Source organism: Opisthocomus hoazin, chromosome 11 (assembly GCF_030867145.1).
Source record: "Opisthocomus hoazin isolate bOpiHoa1 chromosome 11, bOpiHoa1.hap1, whole genome shotgun sequence".
Lineage (NCBI taxonomy): Eukaryota > Metazoa > Chordata > Aves > Opisthocomiformes > Opisthocomidae > Opisthocomus > Opisthocomus hoazin.
The window spans coordinates 11,123,651-11,144,875 of NC_134424.1; the positions used below are offsets into that span (position 1 = coordinate 11,123,651).

Here is a 21,225-nt window from a genome sequence, read left to right on the forward strand (position 1 = left end):
TCTGCCGAGGTGGGAACAGAAAAATCCTTTCCCTCTGCTCTACCGTCCCTAAACCCAGAAACCGCGGGGCTGCCCGGCACTTCCTGCGGCTCCCGGCACCGTGGCGGCAGGACTGGTGGCCCAGCCATCCGCTGCTGGCACAGCCGTCCCCAGCCGGTGCCTGGAGAGGGGATGGGCTCCCCAGCCCACCCGTGTGCCTTGCCGCCCGTCCTGCGGCACCTCGGCCTCCCTCCACAGCACCCGCACGCAGCAGAACACGGTCGCAGCGTGGTGCTGGTGACCGCAGGGCTTCCCCGCTCCCTTTTGTGGGGAGCGACCCTGACAGCAGCCCCCTCCCCACCGCCCCGCTCGCAGCGACGTGGGGCCTGGGCCCCCAGCACCCTCGCGACACTGATGGGCAAATGGCCACTCGCAGTGAAAGCCCCACGTTCCCCCAGCGCCCCAGAGCGCAGCAGCCACGCAGAGGGCAGGCCCCGGCCCCGCAGCGAAGGCTCGGCGCTGCCTTGCAGCGGCTGCCAAAGCGGGTTGGGGCCTCTCGGAGCGCCTCTGCTCTTGGCCGTGCCCCTCTCCGCTCACCTGCCTCCCGCACCAAAAATACCGCGGGAGGGGGCAGGGGCTGCACCGGGCTGGGGGCAGGGGCCGAGCCGTTTATAACCCCTAAAAGGCCAGCACGAACACAGACACGCACGGAAAGGAGGGACTAAAGCGGTGCCATGACACGGACAAGGGGGGAGAAGCAGGCTGTAGCCACAACTCTGCTAGTACAGGAAGGGGGGGGAGCCAGACAGGATAGACGGGCTAGGACCCAGCTTTATGAGCTGGCAAGAGCCGTGCAATTAATTGAAGAATTAAGTTATTTTGCTAATTTAGGAGCACTGGTTCCTGCCTCACGCTGGTAGACAACGGTGACCAACATAAACTGTGCCTCGAGCAACCCCCTCCCCACTTCTCCACTGGGGAAAACCACGGCCAGAGCCGCGACCACGGCCAGAGCCGTGGGGCCCCATGGAGCAGACTCAGCCCCGCTCCCATCCCTGGCGGCTGCAGCCCGGGTGCGGCAGCAGGAGCTGGGAGAGGCTGTGGAAGGAGGAGACCCCTCCCCTGTCTGAGCTCTGGAAACTGCCGAAGTGCCGTGACCGCAGTGGGCAGTGCCCAGCACGGCTCGCGGGTCCTGGTGCTCGGGAGTACACGGTTTCTGCTTTGGAAGAAAGAGGTGAATGGATGCTGGGCAATTGCATCATCATGCAACACAAGCATGACACGCAGGTTGTATATTAAAATTTATTGAATTATTGTGTAAGAATTCTCTTTATTAAAATCATTTGGACTCTAAACTGATTATTTACAGACAAAACCTCTTATATCACCAATAGATTCCTACATCTCAGAACAGTATCTACAAACAGTTATTACACTGTAACAAAATTCATATTTTTTTTCAAGCTTTTTATATTAATTATTAATTCCAATTTGAGAAAGACAGTACCTCGGGTGCTCTGAGCAGAACTCAAGATGTGGCAGGGCGTCAGTGCGGGTCAGGCCATACGGTAACAGACAGAGAGACACCAAGTCACAGGGCTGGGAGAGGGCAGTCACTGGGACAGAGGACTGGGAGAAAGTCTACGAGAGCAAACGCACTGGGTGTTCTGGAAACCAAAAGAATCATCCCGACAAGAAAGGCACCAAAAAAGCAGCATCTCGCTGCAACTGGGGCACACCCTGAAAAAGAAACGGCATTCCACCGAGGCAGCAGTGTCTGAGAACGCTCTATTTTCATTCAGAAAAATTAGCCATCATTTCTACAAACAAACAACAACAGAAGAGCTTCCAGGTACAGCCTAAATTTGCCACCAGACAGATGAAAGCAAGCGCTTTCACATCTACATTGCGTGGGTGCCAGCTACTCTGAGTCGTGCCAACAGGAGAGACATTCAAATGCGCTAACAGATATTTATCTTAACACTGAGCAGCTCTCGGCATTTCATCCAGACCACGGTGGACGCCAGTTTCTTTCTCTGACTGCAGCACTAAATCAGTCTGAATGCCTGCCACTGAAGAACATCACCTTTTGGAGAATACGATCAAAGCAGCGACATCCCCTTGCTGCACTTGGGTCTCGCAGAAGCGGAACCGGCGCTGTGGCAGGGCACTCTCAGCTGGTGCCCCGGAACACAGGAACACCCAGAGAGGATTCTCCATCCCTGAGGAGGAACATCCATCTCCAGGGTGTCTGATGAGCTGGTCATGGAATCAGGCAGAGACTGGAAGAAACTTGGAAGGATTGTGAGAAATAAATAAATAACTCTTCCCTCCAATAGGGAATTTCATAATAAAACCTGTTTTGTGCAAATTTAAATGCAACAGAACCCTGTTGTAGTAATGGATTTGCCACAGGAGAGGGGCATGGACGGAGAGAAGGGGCCATTCCTAAACGCCCAAGTCGATCCCAGCGAGGGGCCTTCAGTGCGTGTCTGCAGCGGGGGAGGATGATGCAATGTCCAAAACCCCAAGGACAGATGGACGGGCAGAGGCAGGCAGCAGCTTTCCACCCTCGCTGCACCTGCGCGGGGCAGTGCCTCCTGTCCAGCTATGCAAGCACAAGCTTGCGACGTCAAGTCAATCACCTGTGTTTAGTTCTATTTTAAAGTCTTGATTATTGCTGTAATAAAAGCAGACTTTTGGAGATCCGCTCAGAGAAAGCAGATCACTGCCAGCATGCAGGAGCACAACTGCGCAGCAGAGGCTGTGGAGCCCACTCAGCCTACGGCCCGCGTCAGCCCCATGGCAGAGGCTGGGCTCTCTGCAGAGACATCCGGACTGCTGTCGCTGTGACGCCGGGAGAGCCACCAAGTCCTCCTCCCTTTGCCGATGTGAGGTGGATCCAGAATTAAGCCCCAGGCCACCCTGCTCCAGGAAAGCGCAGAGATAATTCTGCGGAAATACGGGCAGACGTGAGCGGGCTGCAGAGCCATAAATCCAGCAGAGAGCCTGTGGCTCCTGGCAGACACTCAGCAAGGTGGAGAGGCCACAAGCTGCGCCTTGCTGCCTGCAGCAGACAGCCCGCGTCAGCGCACAAGGGGACAGCGCTGCTCTGCCACTGCACCTGCCTCAGACCAAGGAATCGCCTCCTGCGGATCCCAAGGGAATGGGCTTTACCAATCTGCTTTTTCCCATCTGCCAGTCCTTCCTTCGACCCAGCTTTTTTTGGGCTGATTTAATCAGATTTGGTCAAAACCGGTTTCAGAGACACAAAGTTCCCACACGTTTTGTGGAAATGCGTAGTCAGGCAGGAGCGAGACCGAGACCCAAACTGGTGCCCACTGGGGGAAAGAGGGACAAACTCCGCCCCACCCTCCTGCCTGGCAGCAGCCAGCCAGCAGCAGGGCAGGAGCAGAGGTGACACAGGGACAGCGGCCGTACTCTGGGCACCCGGAGTCCCTGGGAATACTGCTGAGAGGGCCACAGGAGAGAGCTGGCTTCGCAGGGAGAGCGGCCAGCGTTAGCTTCTTGTTATATTGCGCAGAGAAGAGTTTTGCAACTGCACAGCACTTGCACAAAGCCACAGGGCTGATCCAACAGGCCCGGAATTACCGCTGTATGCGACGTAAAGAGAGGCAGGGACATGATCCTGCCCTGTTGTAGCTCCGGTCCCTCCTGGCCTGCACAATCATTGCCTCCAGGAAGCTCAGAGGAGTCAGACCTGTCTACCTGCCCCAGGCACGCAGGATGTCAGCAGGGAATTAGCAGCAGGGGGTAAGAACAAGTAGGGCACCCGAATAGACACGAATTTGCTCCCGGCAGGGCAGAGCGCTCTGTTCACAAGGCGCAGAACTGAGGAGGGAGCAGCGAGGAGCTGCCCAGTGACAGCTGGCAACTAACTGTGCTTGTGCCTGCTCCAGCCTCTCCTTCCGCGCACAAATCATTCCCGCCTGCAGGACACTGATGCTCCTGGGGAACAACGTGGTTGTGCTTCGTGGCTTCCTCCAGTTCACAGATCACCACATCACCCTTCTATGTGCCACGACAGGAGAGTTCGGGAAGTGAAACTGTGAGTAAGGTGTAAGCCAAGCCTAACAGAAGAACACCCAGCTAAGCCTTGAACTGAGCTGCGGGGAAAAGCAAGCTGCTGTTACGGCAACGGAGACATCTACGAGTTATCCCTGCAGACAAAGCAGTGGAGAAAACTGCTCCAGTGCTGACAGACGTTTGTCAGTAGAAGTGCACAGAGATGCTTCTCCAAGAAAAGCTTTGTCTCAAAGCCACAAAATGAAACATTCTCCTTTAGCATTTAAATACATTAACTTTCTCAGGGTATTTACAAGTCCAGTTCAGAGCAGCAGAACAGCGAGACACCGGAGGAAGGGGAAGTGGCACAAGGCGTTTGTTGTGCTTTTCTGAAGAGCAGAGCAACCTCTGACCACGAGGAACCAGGAAGACGGATCCAAGCTGGGTCAGTGGAGACCGAGGTGAGCCAGGCAGCGACTCCCACATGCTGGATCTGTCCTGAGGGAAAGGGCGAGGGGGTGCTGTCCGTTCACAGCCGGTCCCGGGGCAAGCACGCGTGCTGGTGAGGCACGTTGCATCCGAGCAAGTGTCAAGCACGAGCTGTCAGAGACCAGAACACTGGGGAGCAAGAGACCTGCGCCATCGGATGCTCTCCTTTCTCCATCCAGTGTCCAGAACCAGTGGGGACATCACTGCAAGGAAGTTTCTCGGGTGGGATGCTGCAGGAGTGCTCACTAGCCAGGAAAAGAGGTTAGCACAGCTATCAGCCTGGGCAAAGCTTCCTGCGTTCCCGCTGAAGCGAGGGGCTGCAGCAGGGGAGTCTCCCAGCAGCGGGGCAAGGGCATCCGTGCAAGGCTGAGGACTCCACGGACATGGTGCTCGGTGTTGTCGCCTGGCTCTTCAACAACGTTGTTTGGAAACTTGGCACATTCACATAACACCTGTAGGAAGGAGCTGTGTGGTCGCCCTGACAGTCTGCCAGAGGAAAACCAAAAGTTTATTTTTTGTTTTTCTTTGTTTTTAAAAAGAAAGAACTGTAAAAAAATATTCTCTGAGATGCGAGGACGCTTGTACTTTGTACTGCCTTGGCCATCCCTGTTCACGTCACCCGCGGGTTCCTCGGAGAGTCTGGTTCCAGTGGCAGCAGGACACCCTGTGTATAGCTGGGACGAGCACCGTCCCCCTTCAGCCAGGGGAGAGCAGTCCGTCTGCGCCTGTCACAAATCCGTGACTTTATTCTCCACAGCTGCTGCAATCTGTTGTAGTCTGTATCCGAGCTGCATCTTCTGCGCCGTTTGGTCTTCTTCCAAGGCAGTGATGATCTGCAACGAGACAGAGCTTGCTGGCAGCCTTTCTCCAGCACACACCGCTGTCGGCCAGCTCAGCTCCACGCACAGTGGAGAGCCCCAGGCTGGAATCCGGCGTGCGCAAGACTACAGCGGGCAGGTAGTAATTAATCTCAAATTAACCACAAAACAAGTATTCTAGATTCATCCTATTAACTTATAAACTTCATAGTGCAAAAAGAATGCTAAACTTCTCACCTCAAAGCGGTATCTTTAGTAAATGAATCTGAACTAACTGCATTTCATTTTTAAGTAGAGCATTCAAACACCAGAGTCAACAACAAAAAAAAGAGGCATAACATGAAATCCCAACAGCCTCCAAGTCAGAGATAAGTCCTTTTCTGTGACTTCCTCCCTCCCTCTCCGACAAGAATAAAGCAAACTTATGACCTGGAAGTTACGCATGCCAATGAAACAATACACAACGTTGTGACAGTCTGGCTGCTCTTTATTATTAATTTTTGGAGGTTTTTTGTTTGGATGGCAAAAGGAGCAGGGCACGTTCATACCTGCTGGAAACACACACTCACCTGGTCATAGTACTTGTTGATGTATTTGTACAATTCATGTAGAGCCACCAGGGAATTGAGGTCACCTGAGTAATTCTGAATAAGAGAGGAAGTTAGACAAAACTGTCAGACACCTAACAATTGTTCTCCTAAATCCTGCGTCCTCACAGCTCACTAGGAAATGTGCCTGTTGCACAAAGCAACAGGAAAGGGAATTCACCAGTAGTTCCTAGCAAAGGGGGTGGGGGAATCACACATACTCCTTGCCCTGAATCCTTTGACTACGCTTTTCTTTGCAGTGCCAGCTGGGCAGAGCCTCGCCCTCCTGGTGGTGCCACAAAGCAGAGCAGCCACGGGGAAGGGTCAGTATGTCCGAACAGAACTGCACTCACAGCTGGAATATCTCATCCTTGCATTACTGACCTTCTCGTAGAGGCACAGGTGAGGGGCCAGGGTGACTTCTGAAATAATTTTATTTACCCGTGATAGCTCAGCCAGGGCAGAGTTCATCTCCTGGTCACTGGCAGAGATGGTCTGACGAATGTCCGCGTAATACCTGTACAGCGGTACACAGGCAGTTAGTGTATTGTTCCTCCTAGCGTCCCTCTTACTGCTTGAACTATGACTCCTCACATTCGTTGCTCACCTTTCCACCATCTGCTTGTAGCGAGGAATGTCCCGGGCATAGAGCAGCTTATTGATCGGAGAGTCCTTGAACATCCAAAACCAGAACTGATTACAAAGAGCTCCTTCATCGTGCTGTGGACCACCCTTAGCAGGTAACGCCATCACCGCTATGTTCTGTCATTCATTCAGGATTGGGAATTTTTGTCCTCTGCATGGAGAGGCATTTCAAATACCAGGCTCCCTCCAGCAACGCAGCCTGAGGAACCCCGAGATGTGTTGGTGAAGGGACCTCTGGGATCCCTGGTCCAGCCTTCCACTCGCAGCTGGGTGATCACCAGTATGAGATCGCATTGGCTATGGCTTCGCAGAGCAGATTCCTGCAATGCTCCAGAAACCCACCCATCCCATCTCTGGCGACCTGCGCAGGACTGTACCACCCTCGGCACAGGGCGAGTAGCAGTGGTAAGAAGTTTCTCTAATGGCCAACCTGAACCTCCCAAGACGCATCCTGTGACTTATTCTGTCTGCCACAGCCAAATAGAATTTAGCTCTGTCTCCCAAGAAGCTGTAAACAAAGAGCAGCCCTCAACAACTTCTGCGAGCTAAACAAAATCAGCTCCTCCCTCCTCTCTTCTCAGGAGTCCCCACCACTCTCCAGCACTCTGGTGGCACATGGGAGCAAGGATGAGCCTTGCCTGCTGTCCCAGTGGCACTACGTAAGCGTTATGGCCTTCCCGGGGCAGCACTGCTCAGCTGCCTGTGCCAGCCACGCTCCCTTCTCCCTCTGTACTTACGCGCCCTAACTTGTGGTCAGCTATCGTACAGGAGTCCATGAAGGTCTGCGCAATGACCAGGAGCACAGCATCTATGTTATCCGACGTCTGCACATCAAAAACAAACTGGGGATTCTTGATGATGTTGATCCAGAACCGCAGGGGCAGGCTGCAGAGAGGACAGAAGCACAGCAGGGTATCAGCAAAGGCAGCAGCTGCGGTGCTGAGAGATATTCTGCACATTACTCCACCTCCCAGCTTTGCCCTCCCAGCAAAACCAGCTTTTCACACCGTGCTCTGCTGTCGTGCACTCCCCTTTTGCTCCTCCGCAGTAGGAAAAAGGTGGCTGTCACTTCGCAAGTGATCAGCTCTAGGCAGCTCAGCAGTGCCTCCGCCGGGGCCCACAGGGACACCGTACCTGTTCGTCTTCCAGATGTGGATGGTCTCAGGGTCTGTGATCCCATAGTGTATCGCCTGCTCGTCCAACAGGTCAAAGAAGTATTTGACTGCCAGAGGGACAGGGCGGTTGGTGCTGAGGATCACCTGGAACAAGTCATCCACAAACTTCTGCAGAGTGCCCTGCGGAGAACCAAGCAGGACCAAGTCAGCACGGGCAGAGGAGAGTGAGGACCCCAGGCTTCACGCAGATGAGAGGTTACCCTTTTCTGCTCAGCAACCTCCCCTCACCGGTCCAAAGCTACCTCAAAGCTACCTCCCCTCCACTGCATGGAGCAGCAGCGAAGGAGAAAGGAGGCCCCAAGGGTTTCTGGAACAGAGGGCCAGGGGGAAGCTCGTGAGCAAAGCAAAACGCTGAGAGGAGTCAGATGTGCTTGGAGCCACTGCAGGTACAGGGAAGAGTGCTTGCAACATAACAGAACGGCACTGAACCGTAGAGACTGCCTAGAGGAGGGGGACTGCTGGCTGCCAGCAGCAGTGTTCAGCCGGACGGGAACAAGGAGAAGGGGTTTGCTCAGCAGCAAGAGGAAGTTCAGTGAACATGGTAAAAACACGGGCACTGCCTGGCAAAGTGCCTGGGCTGTCCCTTAAGGAACGGTGCAAGCAGGGCATCACTGGGGAACCTGGGTGCCAAGAGCTGATCATTTCTTGAGAACAGGGCAGAGGGACAAGTTCCTGGGTCAATTTTTTAACAATGACACTGGAATAAAGCAAAAAGGAGAGTGTGAACAGGCGCTCTGGCCGAGTTATGACTGCAGCTGAATCTGTACATGGCTGGTGTGTACTATTAGTGTCATCTTGCTGCAGCAGTTAACAGGTCAGTCCTATCTTCTTGGCCCTGGGTGGGATGCGAGGTGAGCAGACATGGCAGCCCAGTGGACATTGCTGCCAAAGAAACTGCTGCAAAGCACAGGGTACCTTCTTTCTTTCTGTGGGACACACAGAGATATACATGGGGTGGACACAGGGATAAAACCATTTCTCACTCTCCTAGAGGCTCTGCAAAACGTAACCCATTAGGAGGAGTAGAAGTTCGGCACTGCAGTGCTGGGTTCTCAGAGAAAACAACCAGTACATGCATCAGCTCAGGCAAAGGGGCTCTTCATCTTCACACACATCCCTGCAACCTGCCGGGGGACATGAAGGAGGGCAAGATCCCAAACACAACACCATCTGTGCTGCTTCTCACCTTCATTGAGAGCAGACGTGTCAGATAGATCTCCGGGATTGCCTTGGCTCGCTCCCGATCTCTTAAGCTCCCACGTCGATGCTTGGGAAGCTCTGGCTCTTCTGTTGGTTTCACCAGGTGCCAAAGTTTGATCCCACCTTCATCTGCATCCTCCAGCATTGGTGTTTCTAAAACAAGCAATTGTTCACAGACAAGCGTCAGTTCTCTCGCAGCACAGCATGGCCAGGTGAGCCCCAAGGAAGCAAGATTTCACAGTAGGATAGGAACACAAATGGGTAGGAACCTGTGCAGGCTTCTATCCAGCCTTCTGCACAGAGTACAACTGTTGCTAGCACTACAGCAGGTTGCCTTCGTCCACCCAAAACCTTCAAGGTCCTGAAAACTTCTGCAGACAGTGATCGCCCAGCACCCTGGCGGTCTGCTCCAGGGCTGCACCACCCTTTTGCTGAAGATGGTTTTTTTTTCACATCCAATTTGAACCTGTTAAGCTGCAGCCTGTGGCTATTGTCCCTCACCACAGGAGTACCCGTGGAGCTGTTTGCTCTGCCAGGCAGTAAGGTAACTGCCTGCTGTCCCACCACCACTCTCAAGCCATGCTCAGCACCTGAAGGTGTTAAGACTCCTACAAGTTGCAGACTGTGCTCAGACCTAGGGAGTCAGAACTAGAGAATTGTTGTTATCCTCTGTTCTTACACTCTTTTGCCTTTCTCTCATCTCACCTTACCACATTTTCAATATCCTGACAATTCTATGAGGGTCCAAATCACGTCTCAGCCTTCTACAGCAGCATAAAGCTGGGGCTATGGCAAGAGACTTACCCCACAAACTGGCAAGCGCTATAAAATGATTTTGTGAGAACAGGACATCAAACTCACTCTCTCCTGGGATGTAATCCTGATTCTCCCTATGGATATGCTTGGTCAGGCGTGGCACCAGTGCTACTGTTGCTCCATCGGGCACCTGCATGCAAGCAAAAATCAAGATTCAGAACAAATGGCATGTTTCTCATCAGCACAACAGGCAAGTGCTTGTAGACCAAAAGACTATACCATTACTAGAAATAAGGACAGAATCAGGGATTTTGGGACACTATCACTGTCTTTCTTGATGGTGGGAGAGTCTTGTTTGCACCAACTAAAACTCTGAGTACGATGAAGACGATAATACTCAGGGACTGAGGTCGTTCACACCTAGAACATGTTGCAGCAAGGTATGACATATTGGTGCAAGGTGGTTAAAATCATGCGTGTCTCTACACCTGCCCACGCCTCAGGTACAGGTTAAGGAGGGGGCTATGCTTGTTGAAGTCAGAGTGCAGGCCACAGCACTGACTTGATTTGAATATGCTGCTGCAGGGAAGCTCCAGCCTTTTGACAGTGATCCACCAGGACCCAGAGCCACAAATAGAGCATAACAGTGTACAGAAGATGAGGAGAGACAAGGCAATGGTAGACTGAGTTCTGACCTTGTAATGCTGAAGAGTGTTCAGGCGTTTCCAAGTTCCTTGAACAACAGATGTCACGTCCTCATCGGACAGTATCAGATGACCTGCCAGCCCTGATCTCCACTCTGCAGCCATTAAAACAGAAAATGAAAAGATAAACTGCTAATGTGAGGCGTCTCTGAAGTCTGCTGTGCTTCAACCTGGTTGACCTTGCTACAACCCACTGGTCCTCATCAACCTTCACCCACGCTGTTTCACAGAAAACATAACCTGAGCAAGTGCCTGTAATGATGGCGAGTCCTGCAGTCACAGGACAGCCTCTCTGAGCACAGGGACAGGTGGCCTCACGGCCTCCCATGTTCCACTCACCAAGTTCCTACAAATTCTGCCAGATTGTGACTCTTCAAGCAAGTTATTCAAACCACACACATGCACCCACAGTCCTTATTAGCTCCTATTCCCCCAGTACCTGCTGATCATAAACATCACCACTATTCAGCAACAGTCAAAGAATGAAGAAGATGGAATACTGAGTGTCTTCCCTCACTATGCCAATCCCACCTTTCTCTGACCACCGTGGGCAAAATCCTCCCTGACATACACTGCTGAGGTGCTGCCGTTGACTTCACTGGCAGGAAGAGCTATGACTATAGCATCTCTGTGCCGCACGCAAACTGTCCTCCCCACCCACATGTTCTCCATGCTTTTTTTTCTCCTGTGTCTCCTTGTCCAAGCCATTGCCATGGTCCAAGTCTGGCAAAGAACACCATTCAATGGAAGGGGCTGGACCCAGCTGCTTCTTTCCCACCCCTGCCTCTTGCTGCCAGCCTGTTTCCTGCATCATGCCCTGTCGGGTCCAGCCAGAGCTTAAGATCTGTGGTCAGTGACTGCCCACTCAGCAGAGAGGGACAAACATCATGCATACCAGCATGCTGTGCGCAGATAGCAAAGGACTATTCTTCCACTTTCTCACTGAATTTTGGCACCAAGGAGTTCTGCTCACCGAGGTCCAGGGTGTCTGGGTCTGGTCGGTGACAGTATGGCATCCCTTTATAGATCTGATCTAGGATTTTCTCCTTCACCTGTGTTATGGTGTCACAGTCTAGCACTTTCGCAGAAATCCCCTGGGAGTCCTCTGCTCCTCCTGCAGCAACTCCTGCTTGCGTCAAAGCATTTAAGGTCTGTGGAAGAAAAGAAAAGGTCACAGCTCCTCAGCTGATAAGATTACATCTGACACAGCTACACCGTTGACGGTTGGCATTAGGGCAAGTTAACAGCTAGTTCTTTCACTGGAAGAATTTCAGAAAAGAGAACATCACAGATGTTAAACACCATGTTCTCAGCCTTGTGTCAAAAGCTAGAAGCCAGTTCAACAGTGTTGAGAAGGTGCTTCGACGTGCCATCAGCAATTTCATCCCCTTATTTCTAGACACAGAGCCCAGCACATACACCGGATCACTGTGGCGATAGTGCCTATCGGCCTAGGGCAAAGGTGCCTGATTTAGCAGAGCTCTTGTGTATCCATGGAGTTGTGCTGCTGGAATAAACGTGCCTCCCAGGAGACAGTGGCAGGATGCTGCACTTCTGCCTCAGTAATAGGAGCAGAGACATTCTCCTGTCGCATCGGAGAGCCCAGAGGGAGCAAAAGATTTGGTGCTTACCAGAGTCCGGTACTCCAGGTCCTCTCTCAGAAGGCGGTTGTCACTCAGGGTATATTTGGCTTTTCCTGTCACCCAGTCGACCGGCCCTTTGTCCACCTGGTGCTTGATTCCCCGAAACAGCATGTAAAGGGGCTCCCCAACAGAATCCTGGCACAGAAAGGAAGGAGTTTCACTGGAGAGAAATCCAGCTTGCTCCACCCAGCAGAGCCCAATGGCTTGGAGCCATGGACACCCAAGCAGAGGAGGAGCAGGACTGAGGATACGGCAGCTAAGCCACAGCAGGAAAAGACAGAACCTCTGCCAGCAGCTCCTGCTCCACGCACAGGGAAAGCACACGGGCCAGCTACCAGGTGGATGCACAAGACCAAGGCATTGCTCTGCGTCTGCATCACTAATCTGAGAGAGTCTCCTTGCCACCCCCTCTCCAGGAAAGGAATTAGATTAGAATCTGCCCTCCCCATGCACAGACTAGCCTGTGGCCAGCATGTCTCAAGATAAAGGAGCTGTGCCAAGCCCTCCATGATCTGGCGAGACATCCTGCAAACAAGGAGTGATGTTAATGCTGGTTTAAGCATCCCTGTCCCCAATGAGCAGCCCAGCTCTCTCATTCCCCGCCCTGAAATACAGGAGGACTCTGACATCATTTCAGCTGTGAGTGAGGCACAAAGCAAAGCTGTGGCTGTCTCCTCTCTTTTGGCCCCTCTACACCACAAAGAGACAAAGAGCTCACCCTCACAAATGCGTACAGGCAGATGGACATCCAGTTGGTTAACAGCTTCTCTACCACTGTTTCGGTCCTGAAAGAGAGCATGAGGTTGGTCACAGGAAAATGGTGCAGAGCAGGGAGGGATTTGGAAATAAAGATCACTCCCCTGGAGAAAAAGGCACACTAAATAATGATACAGGATCAAGGGAGAAGGAAGAGAGGGAAGACAAAAAAAGAAAACAGACTGAAGAGACCAGTAAGATTAATGATTTTGATAGCACCTGAGGCACTTTTCAGCCTGAAGGAGGCACCAAATGACAGAAGTGGAGAGAGAAGCAAGCAGGGGACAGAGGAAAGCCTCTGGTAGGTCTCAAACATGGGAAATTTGTTCAGATCAGAAGGATGGACCAGACAGGAGGCTACTGGGGATCCAAACACGGGAGATATTTCAGTTTAGCTTCCAAACGTGGCATGACTGTAAGCCCAGGGACCTCTAATCAGCAAAGTAAGATTAGCAGACTTGGCAGAGCCCCAGTACCTGAGCACAAGGAGAGAGTTAATGTACAGCAGCTTCAAAAGAAGAGGAATTTGGGGTGGACATCTCCAGCTCCCTACTCTTTTCATATATTTCCTGCTATGTTCCCTGCCAATTGCTGACTGGGTAGAGGGCTATCATTGTTACTGCTTCCTCCCATTTGATATGTGTCGTCTGGACACACGCTGGTCTTATAGCTGCAGCCCGTGCCATGATGTTATCCTGCTCACAGGAGTTTCAGAGCTTGCCAGCTGGGCAGAAAGGCTCTGTCCCCTCATGTAGGTAGCAGTGGGACCATGGCTGGCTCACTCACCTCCGCAGCATCAGCTTGGGGTTCTTGGCCACATACTGCTCCACGAGGTCATTCAGGAGTGTTTTGAGGATGTCAGTGAAGTACTCCAGCTTCCCGTGCAGCGACACAGTGAGCAATGATGCTACATAGGCCCGGTCTCTTGGAGAGAAAGTGCGCTGGATTTCCAGAGTGTGGATGAACTGGCAGGGAGAGAGATAAGACACCGTGTGAATCTCCTGAAAACAAGGCAGTCACAACTACTGGCTCTTGCAAGAAGTGGCGCTGCAAGGAGCTATTCAGAAATTAACTTTAAGAGACACTGCCCGCTTTCTGCCACCAGCTGCCTGCGGCATAGCCCTGACCCCACAGCAGGCTGCAGGCAGAGAGGGGGACATTACCTTGGTGAGGAAGAGCTTGCTGTTGAGCAGGTTGGAGAGCTGGACCAAGCCCTGCTCCACAGTTTGCCGCCGGCACTCAGGGATGTCCAGGTCCCTTTGCAGTGGTGATTCACGGTGCCCCGGGAAGAAAATGCGCTCTGCATAGGACTTGTAGTCCAAGAAGGGGATTCCTGTGCCCACAAGGTCACTTGTGAGGTCCATCATCTCTGTCATCAGGTCTGAGAGAAAGGAAATGCCCATGAAGTTGACGACATGATCACACAACTGACGGTGCAGAGCATGAGGTGAGTGCAGGAACTAGGGCCAGCAAGACAGGACTGAGGAAGGCTGTTTCCTGTCAGGAAGAGGCACGTCGGGGTCCCATTGCTAGAACATTTAAAACTAGACTAGGCACTGCGAGAAACTGCTGCAGGAAGCTTCCAGCCTTGGGGAGGTGAATTTGGTGATTATTCTCATTTACAGTCAGCGGCTGGCTTCCAGTTTTATGAAGAGGAAGCCACTGTTCAGCACAGATCTGTGGTTACAAGCATAACCTACAGAGACAGAGTATTAGAGATCTTCTGCTCCTCACTGCTTCCCACATGAGTTGGAGATTGCAGTCTGAGCCACCTGCACAGTTTTAGAGCCCCAGGTCTCCCACACAAGGACTCCCTGGTGTAAGCTGCTGAAGTATAAGGTTTGCGGACCCAGAATATGGGACGTAATTCAACTTGCCCTACACAGACTGGACTAGCTGTCCTTAAGGTCTTTCCAAGTGTGCTGTCTTGACCTTTAGCTCTTCATCTGAGTCTGGAGGATGAACTGGAGAATCAGAGGGGTCAGTACAGATCACTGTTCTCTGAATTAAAAAGAAGAATTAAAGATGGAAGAATTTGGCTATATGTTTCAACCCATCAGCACAGCATAAAGTTATTGCCTGCTCTGAGCTACGCAAGAAGCTTGCCCTGAAGCTGCAAGAACCTAGGAGCTCAGTGACTGACCTGTGAATTCCTTTTTGCATCTGTCCCGAACACTTGTTTCCAGATTTTCCAGCTGGATTTGAACTTTCTTGTAATCCCTCAGGGCCTGTTTGCTCTTCCTCCTGCAATAAGAAGCAGAATTGTTCCCAGGAGCCCTAGGTGAGGGATTGTCCTTGCCAACTGTTGTGTTGCTGCCAAAGACTCCAGGACAATTGCTGCTGAGGTGATTTCTGCTGAACATCTCCTTCACAGGATACCAAACTGTTCTGTAAACCACACATCTCTTGGAGCACCCATTAGGTGTGGGCTCTGAATGAACCAGTGCAGGCTGTGACCAGCAGGTGCAACATGCCTCACACATCCAACAACATCAGGAGCTCAGAATTTGGCACAAAGAGAAAAATGGGGCCCTGTTTAGACCCAGGATGTACAAGCATGGCCACATACACTGAATAATGTTGTAGAGCGACTGAAAGACCTCATACAATGCCAGAGTTGCTCACCTGTATATGAAGACGATGACCAGAACAATCAGTGCCACAAAGGATGCACCAACACCCAAACCAATCTGTGCCTCCAGTGGGAAGGTGAGCTGGCTTTCTGTATCATACTGCACTCGGCCCAGGAGGAAGTTCAGGTTTCCCATCTGTACCTGTAAGAAAGCATGTGCCACGACATAAGCTCAGTGCAGCAACAAAATGCAAAGCCATAGGGCTTCTCCAGAATGGGTACAGATGGCACACAGCTCTCTAGCAAAGCTGTCCCACAGCACAACTCCTGAATCCAGCTATACCACGTGCTTTCAGGCAATGTTTGCCATGTAAGAGTAGAGCTGCGAACAAGAGCAGCTCCTTGCCACCCCTGGTTCCTCCCCCGTCCCCCATCAGGGCTTCTGCCTTTCCTCCACTTCCCATCCCACTCTCTGCCTTCACCACTACTTCTTGCTTGTACTTCAACAAACGACAGGATTTCTTGCGGTACTGCTGATTCCCTACCGTGAACTCTGGGAGCAAGTCTGTGCCCTCCCGCTTTGTGCGGTGCCGTGGAGCTGGCTGCTCAGAGGGAGGCTCACAGTAGAGATGATTCCTTGTTAGTGTCTTCACCACACAGATTCCTTCCCCAATCATAGCCACAACTTCATCCTTAGAAATAGCCAGATCTAGATTTTCCCCCTGGAACAGATGTGGAACAGCACATCAGATCAGGGAAAAAACCACTCTGCATTTCCATGGCTCCAGAGAAGATGGAGGAGACCAACCCCACAGAGTGAAAGTAGCCTTTTTTTCTTCTCTGACTAGTCTTGCATCTGAATTGACTGCAGAAGTTCATTTTGTAAGTTAAAAAAATTTACTTACATACAATTTAGATTATAGCTTTAGCACCCGCAGCATGCTGCATAAGTACACTTACAAATAGCCTGTCTTCTTAAGGCTCTTCAGCCTTCACAGCTAAGCTCAACTCTTCACTCTGTGTGCATGTGTGTATACATACACACAATGCATATATATTTAAAAAGGTAGTCTCATGTGAGTTAACCTAAGTACTCAAGTGAGTCAATCAATGCCTTTCAAAGGTGTAACACATTTGTGCTGTTGTTCTTATCTGCTACACACAAGTCTGCTTTAATTTTGGGGGATTAAGACTCTTTTTTTAATGGAACCATGCTGACTGATATTAATTACATTTTTATGTTTTAGTGCTTTCTAATCTGAATCCTGCAGCAGTGTTTTCACGCTTTTGCCAGGAGCTCTGTGAGGATATCCTGACATGTTGGTAGATCAACCTACTTGCTCTTTGAAAGCTTGTGTCTTGTTGGTTCTCTTGCAGTCTACTCAAATTGCCCTGCTTCTCCAAGATGCATTCAATACCAACGGCAGCAGTCTAGAGATTTCCAGACTAGAACATCCTCACAGTTTTTACTCGCATACAAAAAAAGAGCAACTGGAGAAAGTGCATCTTCAGCTGCAGCCATTAGCTTTCTTAATGAGTACTGGACTAGAAAGTACCTTTTCATATAAAAGAAATACCTCAGAGACTTTTTTCTCGCATGTACAGAAAAAAATATTAGCCACTCTGCCCTTCCATACCATCTTTAAAGAGTGATTTTCCTACCTCCACTGAGTAACAGGTCTTCGCTACTGCCAGGGCTCTTTTAGTCCTAAGTTACTTCTAGAGGAATCTTAAGAAGTTACAAAAAAGCTGGCAATCGAGAACAGGATGTGGGGTTATTTAGTACTAATCTCTCATATACAAATAATTCATTAGGATTAAAAATAAAAAAGCATGGAAGTTTCCACAAGCCCTATGAAACCCTTAATTATTTATGGTCTCAAGAGGCTTTTCTGATGCACTACTTTAGCTCTTCTTACGTACCATTTCCCACAGGCCAAAGTAGATGTGCTATGACAACCTGTAAGCCTTTAAAACCTTGGATGCTTCACAACACCAATTTAAAACACTCAAGTTCAAAACAACTTTGTCCAAGGAACATTATTTCCAACTCGTTTTTGTGTTACCTCCACAGAGATGACACTTCCTGGCTTGTGACGATACGGTTTGGCAGGGTCTTCAGCATTCAATGGTTTTAGGATGGGGTTGACTTCATAAGAGAAGGGCATGGGATGCAATGAGTTGAAATCAAAGCTCAGATTATCCAGAATAAATTCCAGTTTGATGTGGATGCTCCGCAACAGCAGGTTAATGGCTGGAGTTTTGCACAGGATCAGGTAGGAGGAGTTAACAAGACATGGTTCTTCAAACTAAATGTGAAAGGCAAAAAAAGTGTCAGTAGTGAAACACTGATGCTTCTCCTGTAGCTTTGCGATACTTCCCAGCCCTGAGCAATCTGGGGCCAGCCCACATTCCTCTCATCTGGAGCAATGCCAGAGAAACTCTGCTTAATTGTAGCAGGAAAAATACAAGATCTGAGCAATTTCCCATGTTCCTCTAAAAGTTTTCACGTCACTGATTTTGTTGCAAGTACCTAGGTCTCAGCGGTGGGAATCAGCTCTGACATTCCCCCGGCAGCAAATTCTGGAGAGGCATCAGCTTTAGATCTCCCTGCTCTGACAGAACGGGACCAAAGACCTTTGATACAAGGCTGATTTCCTAGCCTGAAGGCTTCTGTGAAAGAAGTGTTCCTTTGTTCAGTTGGATATGTTTTACACATTTGGTGAAAGTATTAGAGTTGAATTTTTTTTTTTCTCCCCTACAGCCACAGATGCCTTCGTAAGAACATGGGTAAAACCAGCTATTATTGACGCATGTACATCAGGAGCATATTCTCCAAGTTCATGTACAGGAAGCCCTCAATCATTTGCACTAACAAAGCAAATCCTTTGTTGTACTTTGGCTGCCAAACACCCTCAACCTCTGCAAATCCTGCTGCACACTCTGTGACCTTGATGATTGCATCGATACCTCCGCAGTGACCCATCTCGGAACACTGGCAGCGGGAGAGCACAAAATGTTGGTGGAAGTGGTAATTTCACCAAAGTCTGCCTGTTTATGTATCTCAGAGTGAAACAGAGCGCAGGGACTATAGAAACGGACTGAACTGCGCAAAAGGAAGAGCCTGGAGCATGGACACGCCAAGCCACACAAGGTGTCTGTCTCAGCTGTAGATTACCTCCACACTGCTGCCCTGCTGTTCCTGTTGCGCATCACAAGTCGTGCACATCTCTAAGCAGAGGCAGACCCAACTCATGGAAATGTTTGTGAAAGTGCTTAACCTCTCAGTCTAACAAAGAACGCTTCCACTTGGCCAGGAGTATTAATTGGTGCAATCCAAGCAGATAACAGCAAGCAGTCCAGAAGCCCCAGGGACAGAAAGTCCACCTCTCCCGAGCCATACATCAACGCGTATACCCCTGAGCTCCACTGAGCCCTTTGCCATGCTACCTGCTGGACGCTGCACAGAGCATCCTCAGGGCACTCGGTGTCTGGGATGATTCGGCGCCATCGTCCCAGTCCTCGGCGCCGGCGTTCAGACGGAGAAACTGTAACTCGGATCTTCGGTTTCTGTACAACATCCAAGTTGTATCCATGAACTCTGAGCACTCTCCCTCCGCTGAAAGAGAAAAGTAGCTGGTCTCACCTACTATTCGTTAGCTCTGTCTTGTTCATGATCCTACCCTTCTGCTTATGCCTATTCCTACACGCCTGGCTTTACTCCACAGTGCAACTCAACAGACAGATGCCCTTGGTGCTGCCTCAGCACACAGCCCTGGAGAAGGTGCACTCAGTCTTTCTACCTGAGGAAGCTTTTAGGTGGCTCTGCAAAAGTGATGTTGGGATCCAGAGTGTATCTGAAGAGGGATCCTTCCAGTCTCCGCTCTTGGTCCCCGTATTTGATAGTGACTGGAAGTTCTGCAGACACATTGCTGGGACTCGTCTGGCATGCCAACTGATCCTCTGTCATCTCAGAGAGGCTTGGAGAAACAGAAGAGAGAACAAGGGATTAACACAGCCACTGCAGAGACAGATTTTACAGTACTATGCCTTGCTCTTTGCAGACAGCCTGCAAACCTCTTCTGGTATTTTCCTGAATTTAATGCTGAAAGGTCTCGTGCCTTATCTAAGCAAGCAATAATTGCTGGGCAGTTGTCAGTGAGCAGCACGTGGACAAAAAGCAGGTACAGCCACTGTCCAGACTGAAGAGACTGGAAGCATGCTATCAAGGCACGTGCAGCTTCTTGCCAGCAGTGCTGTCAGGTGTACGTGTCCCGGGATGCAAGAGAACAAGCAGCTCTTAGTGTTAGTCTGCAGGAGCCAACTGCAGCTCCCCATCAGCAAAAGCAGAGCTGTCAGGATGGGGTATAGTCCTGTCAAGAGACGTGGAGAGCAGAGGCCATGTAGCACTGTTCACGTCCAAGGGAACGTGGGCAGGAATGTAAGATTGTGGAGGTCACTGCCATGACCCTCAAGGGCAGGCTCTCCTGGAACACAGAGGAGAGCAGAGCTCCAACAGCCTGCGCTCGGGGCTGAGCCAGGCGGCATCACACCCTGCAGGGCCCTGGGAAGGACTCGGGGCAGCACACAGCCAGCACATTGGCAGGCTCGGATCTTACATGTGGCAAGGGAGGTCTCCAAGCAGGACACTGATCTCACTAGGATGCCCAGTCAGCAACTTTGAGCCCAGAAGGGTAAGGCAGGTTCCTCCTGCTTTGGGGCCCCGAGTTGGAACAATGGATTTCAGCTCTGGGTTCTAGAAGGAAAAAAAAAAGAAAATAAAAGATGAGTGACAAGGACCTCGTAACATAAGGAAATGAAGGAAAACAGCAGAACACTTCCCAGTGACCTCCAGTACTCTGAAAATAGAAGCTATAGATCCCAGTCACAGGCAGGCCTCAGCAGCTACCTTACAGAGCAGAGGCACCAGAGGAGGGATCAATCACACCAACAAGAACTGTGAGCCAGAACCAGTCTTTCCACAGAATGCAAAAGGCAGACAATACTGCAAACAGCAAAGCTGTGAGCCTCACACACAAACTCTAGGATTAACAGTTCAAAGGGATTGTTCAGATCAGTAACTGGATTAATAACTCAGGTTAGGAAAAACAAGGTAGCAAATAAATTGTCTGATTGTCTAGTAGATGGGATTACCAGCAGGGAGCCCTAAGAATTTGTGTTAAACATACTTGTAGGTGACCTGGAAAGGTGAAACGAAATTTGATAAAATTATTCAGAGTAACAAAGACTTAGTACCACTGAGGAGCTGCAGAAAAAATCAGAGGAACCAGGCAACAGAGTGGCACAAGTATGTCATTGCTGATGAATGAAGAGCAAAATACATGCAGTGAGACTACAACAGAAAAGCAACCCAATCGACATAGCTCCTGCCCATTCAAGAGCGCTTCGGAACATGTAACAACTCTATCAGTTGTAAGCAAAGATTTTAACAAAATCACACGAAGTGTTAGGAATTACTGGGAAGGGGATTAAGAAAAAAGGGTAAAAATCACTGTTGCATTCACATCTTAAACATTGCATGCAGTTCTATCACCCTGCCTCTAAACGGTGATAACGGAACCAAAATGGAGAAGTGCAACAAGCATAATCCAGTATACAAAATGGTTCTATACAGCCAAAATCAGAATAGTTTAAGACTTTTCAGGCCATCTCTTTCCCCTTACCGTAGGAGAGGAAGACATGCAACTAGGTACATAAACTCGTAAGTTGCACAGCAAGGATGAAAAGTGAGTCATTCTATCTTAAAAATACTTAAATACTATTTCATAGTTGCTGCGTTTAAGGTACCAAAAAGTTATCAGAAGTGGGCTTAAAATAATAGGGAACATTTCTCCATACAATGCACAACAACTTT

At 50.3% G+C, this 21,225-nt stretch overlaps 1 protein-coding gene across 3 annotated transcripts in view; it reads right to left on the reverse strand.

Annotated features, from left to right (window-relative positions):
• Positions 1-1,267: 1,267 nt before the first annotated feature.
• Positions 1,268-21,225, reverse strand: part of PLXNB1 (plexin B1) — an 81,689-nt gene continuing 61,731 nt past the window's right edge. For all 3 annotated transcript variants that reach the window (XM_075433194.1, XM_075433196.1, XM_075433195.1), the window contains 21 exons: positions 19,970-20,106; positions 19,154-19,330; positions 18,801-18,969; positions 17,417-17,659; positions 15,896-16,072; positions 15,404-15,552; positions 14,922-15,022; positions 13,942-14,159; positions 13,565-13,743; positions 12,741-12,807; positions 12,011-12,157; positions 11,353-11,530; positions 10,371-10,474; positions 9,781-9,865; positions 8,906-9,072; positions 7,679-7,839; positions 7,282-7,429; positions 6,507-6,571; positions 6,341-6,416; positions 5,882-5,956; positions 1,268-5,327 (listed from right to left, as the gene is read on the reverse strand). In XM_075433194.1, the coding sequence (XP_075289309.1) occupies positions 5,223-5,327; positions 5,882-5,956; positions 6,341-6,416; positions 6,507-6,571; positions 7,282-7,429; positions 7,679-7,839; positions 8,906-9,072; positions 9,781-9,865; positions 10,371-10,474; positions 11,353-11,530; positions 12,011-12,157; positions 12,741-12,807; positions 13,565-13,743; positions 13,942-14,159; positions 14,922-15,022; positions 15,404-15,552; positions 15,896-16,072; positions 17,417-17,659; positions 18,801-18,969; positions 19,154-19,330; positions 19,970-20,106 (2,928 nt within the window). In that variant the 3' untranslated portion in view covers positions 1,268-5,222. The remainder of the gene's footprint in view (positions 5,328-5,881; positions 5,957-6,340; positions 6,417-6,506; positions 6,572-7,281; positions 7,430-7,678; positions 7,840-8,905; positions 9,073-9,780; positions 9,866-10,370; positions 10,475-11,352; positions 11,531-12,010; positions 12,158-12,740; positions 12,808-13,564; positions 13,744-13,941; positions 14,160-14,921; positions 15,023-15,403; positions 15,553-15,895; positions 16,073-17,416; positions 17,660-18,800; positions 18,970-19,153; positions 19,331-19,969; positions 20,107-21,225) is intronic.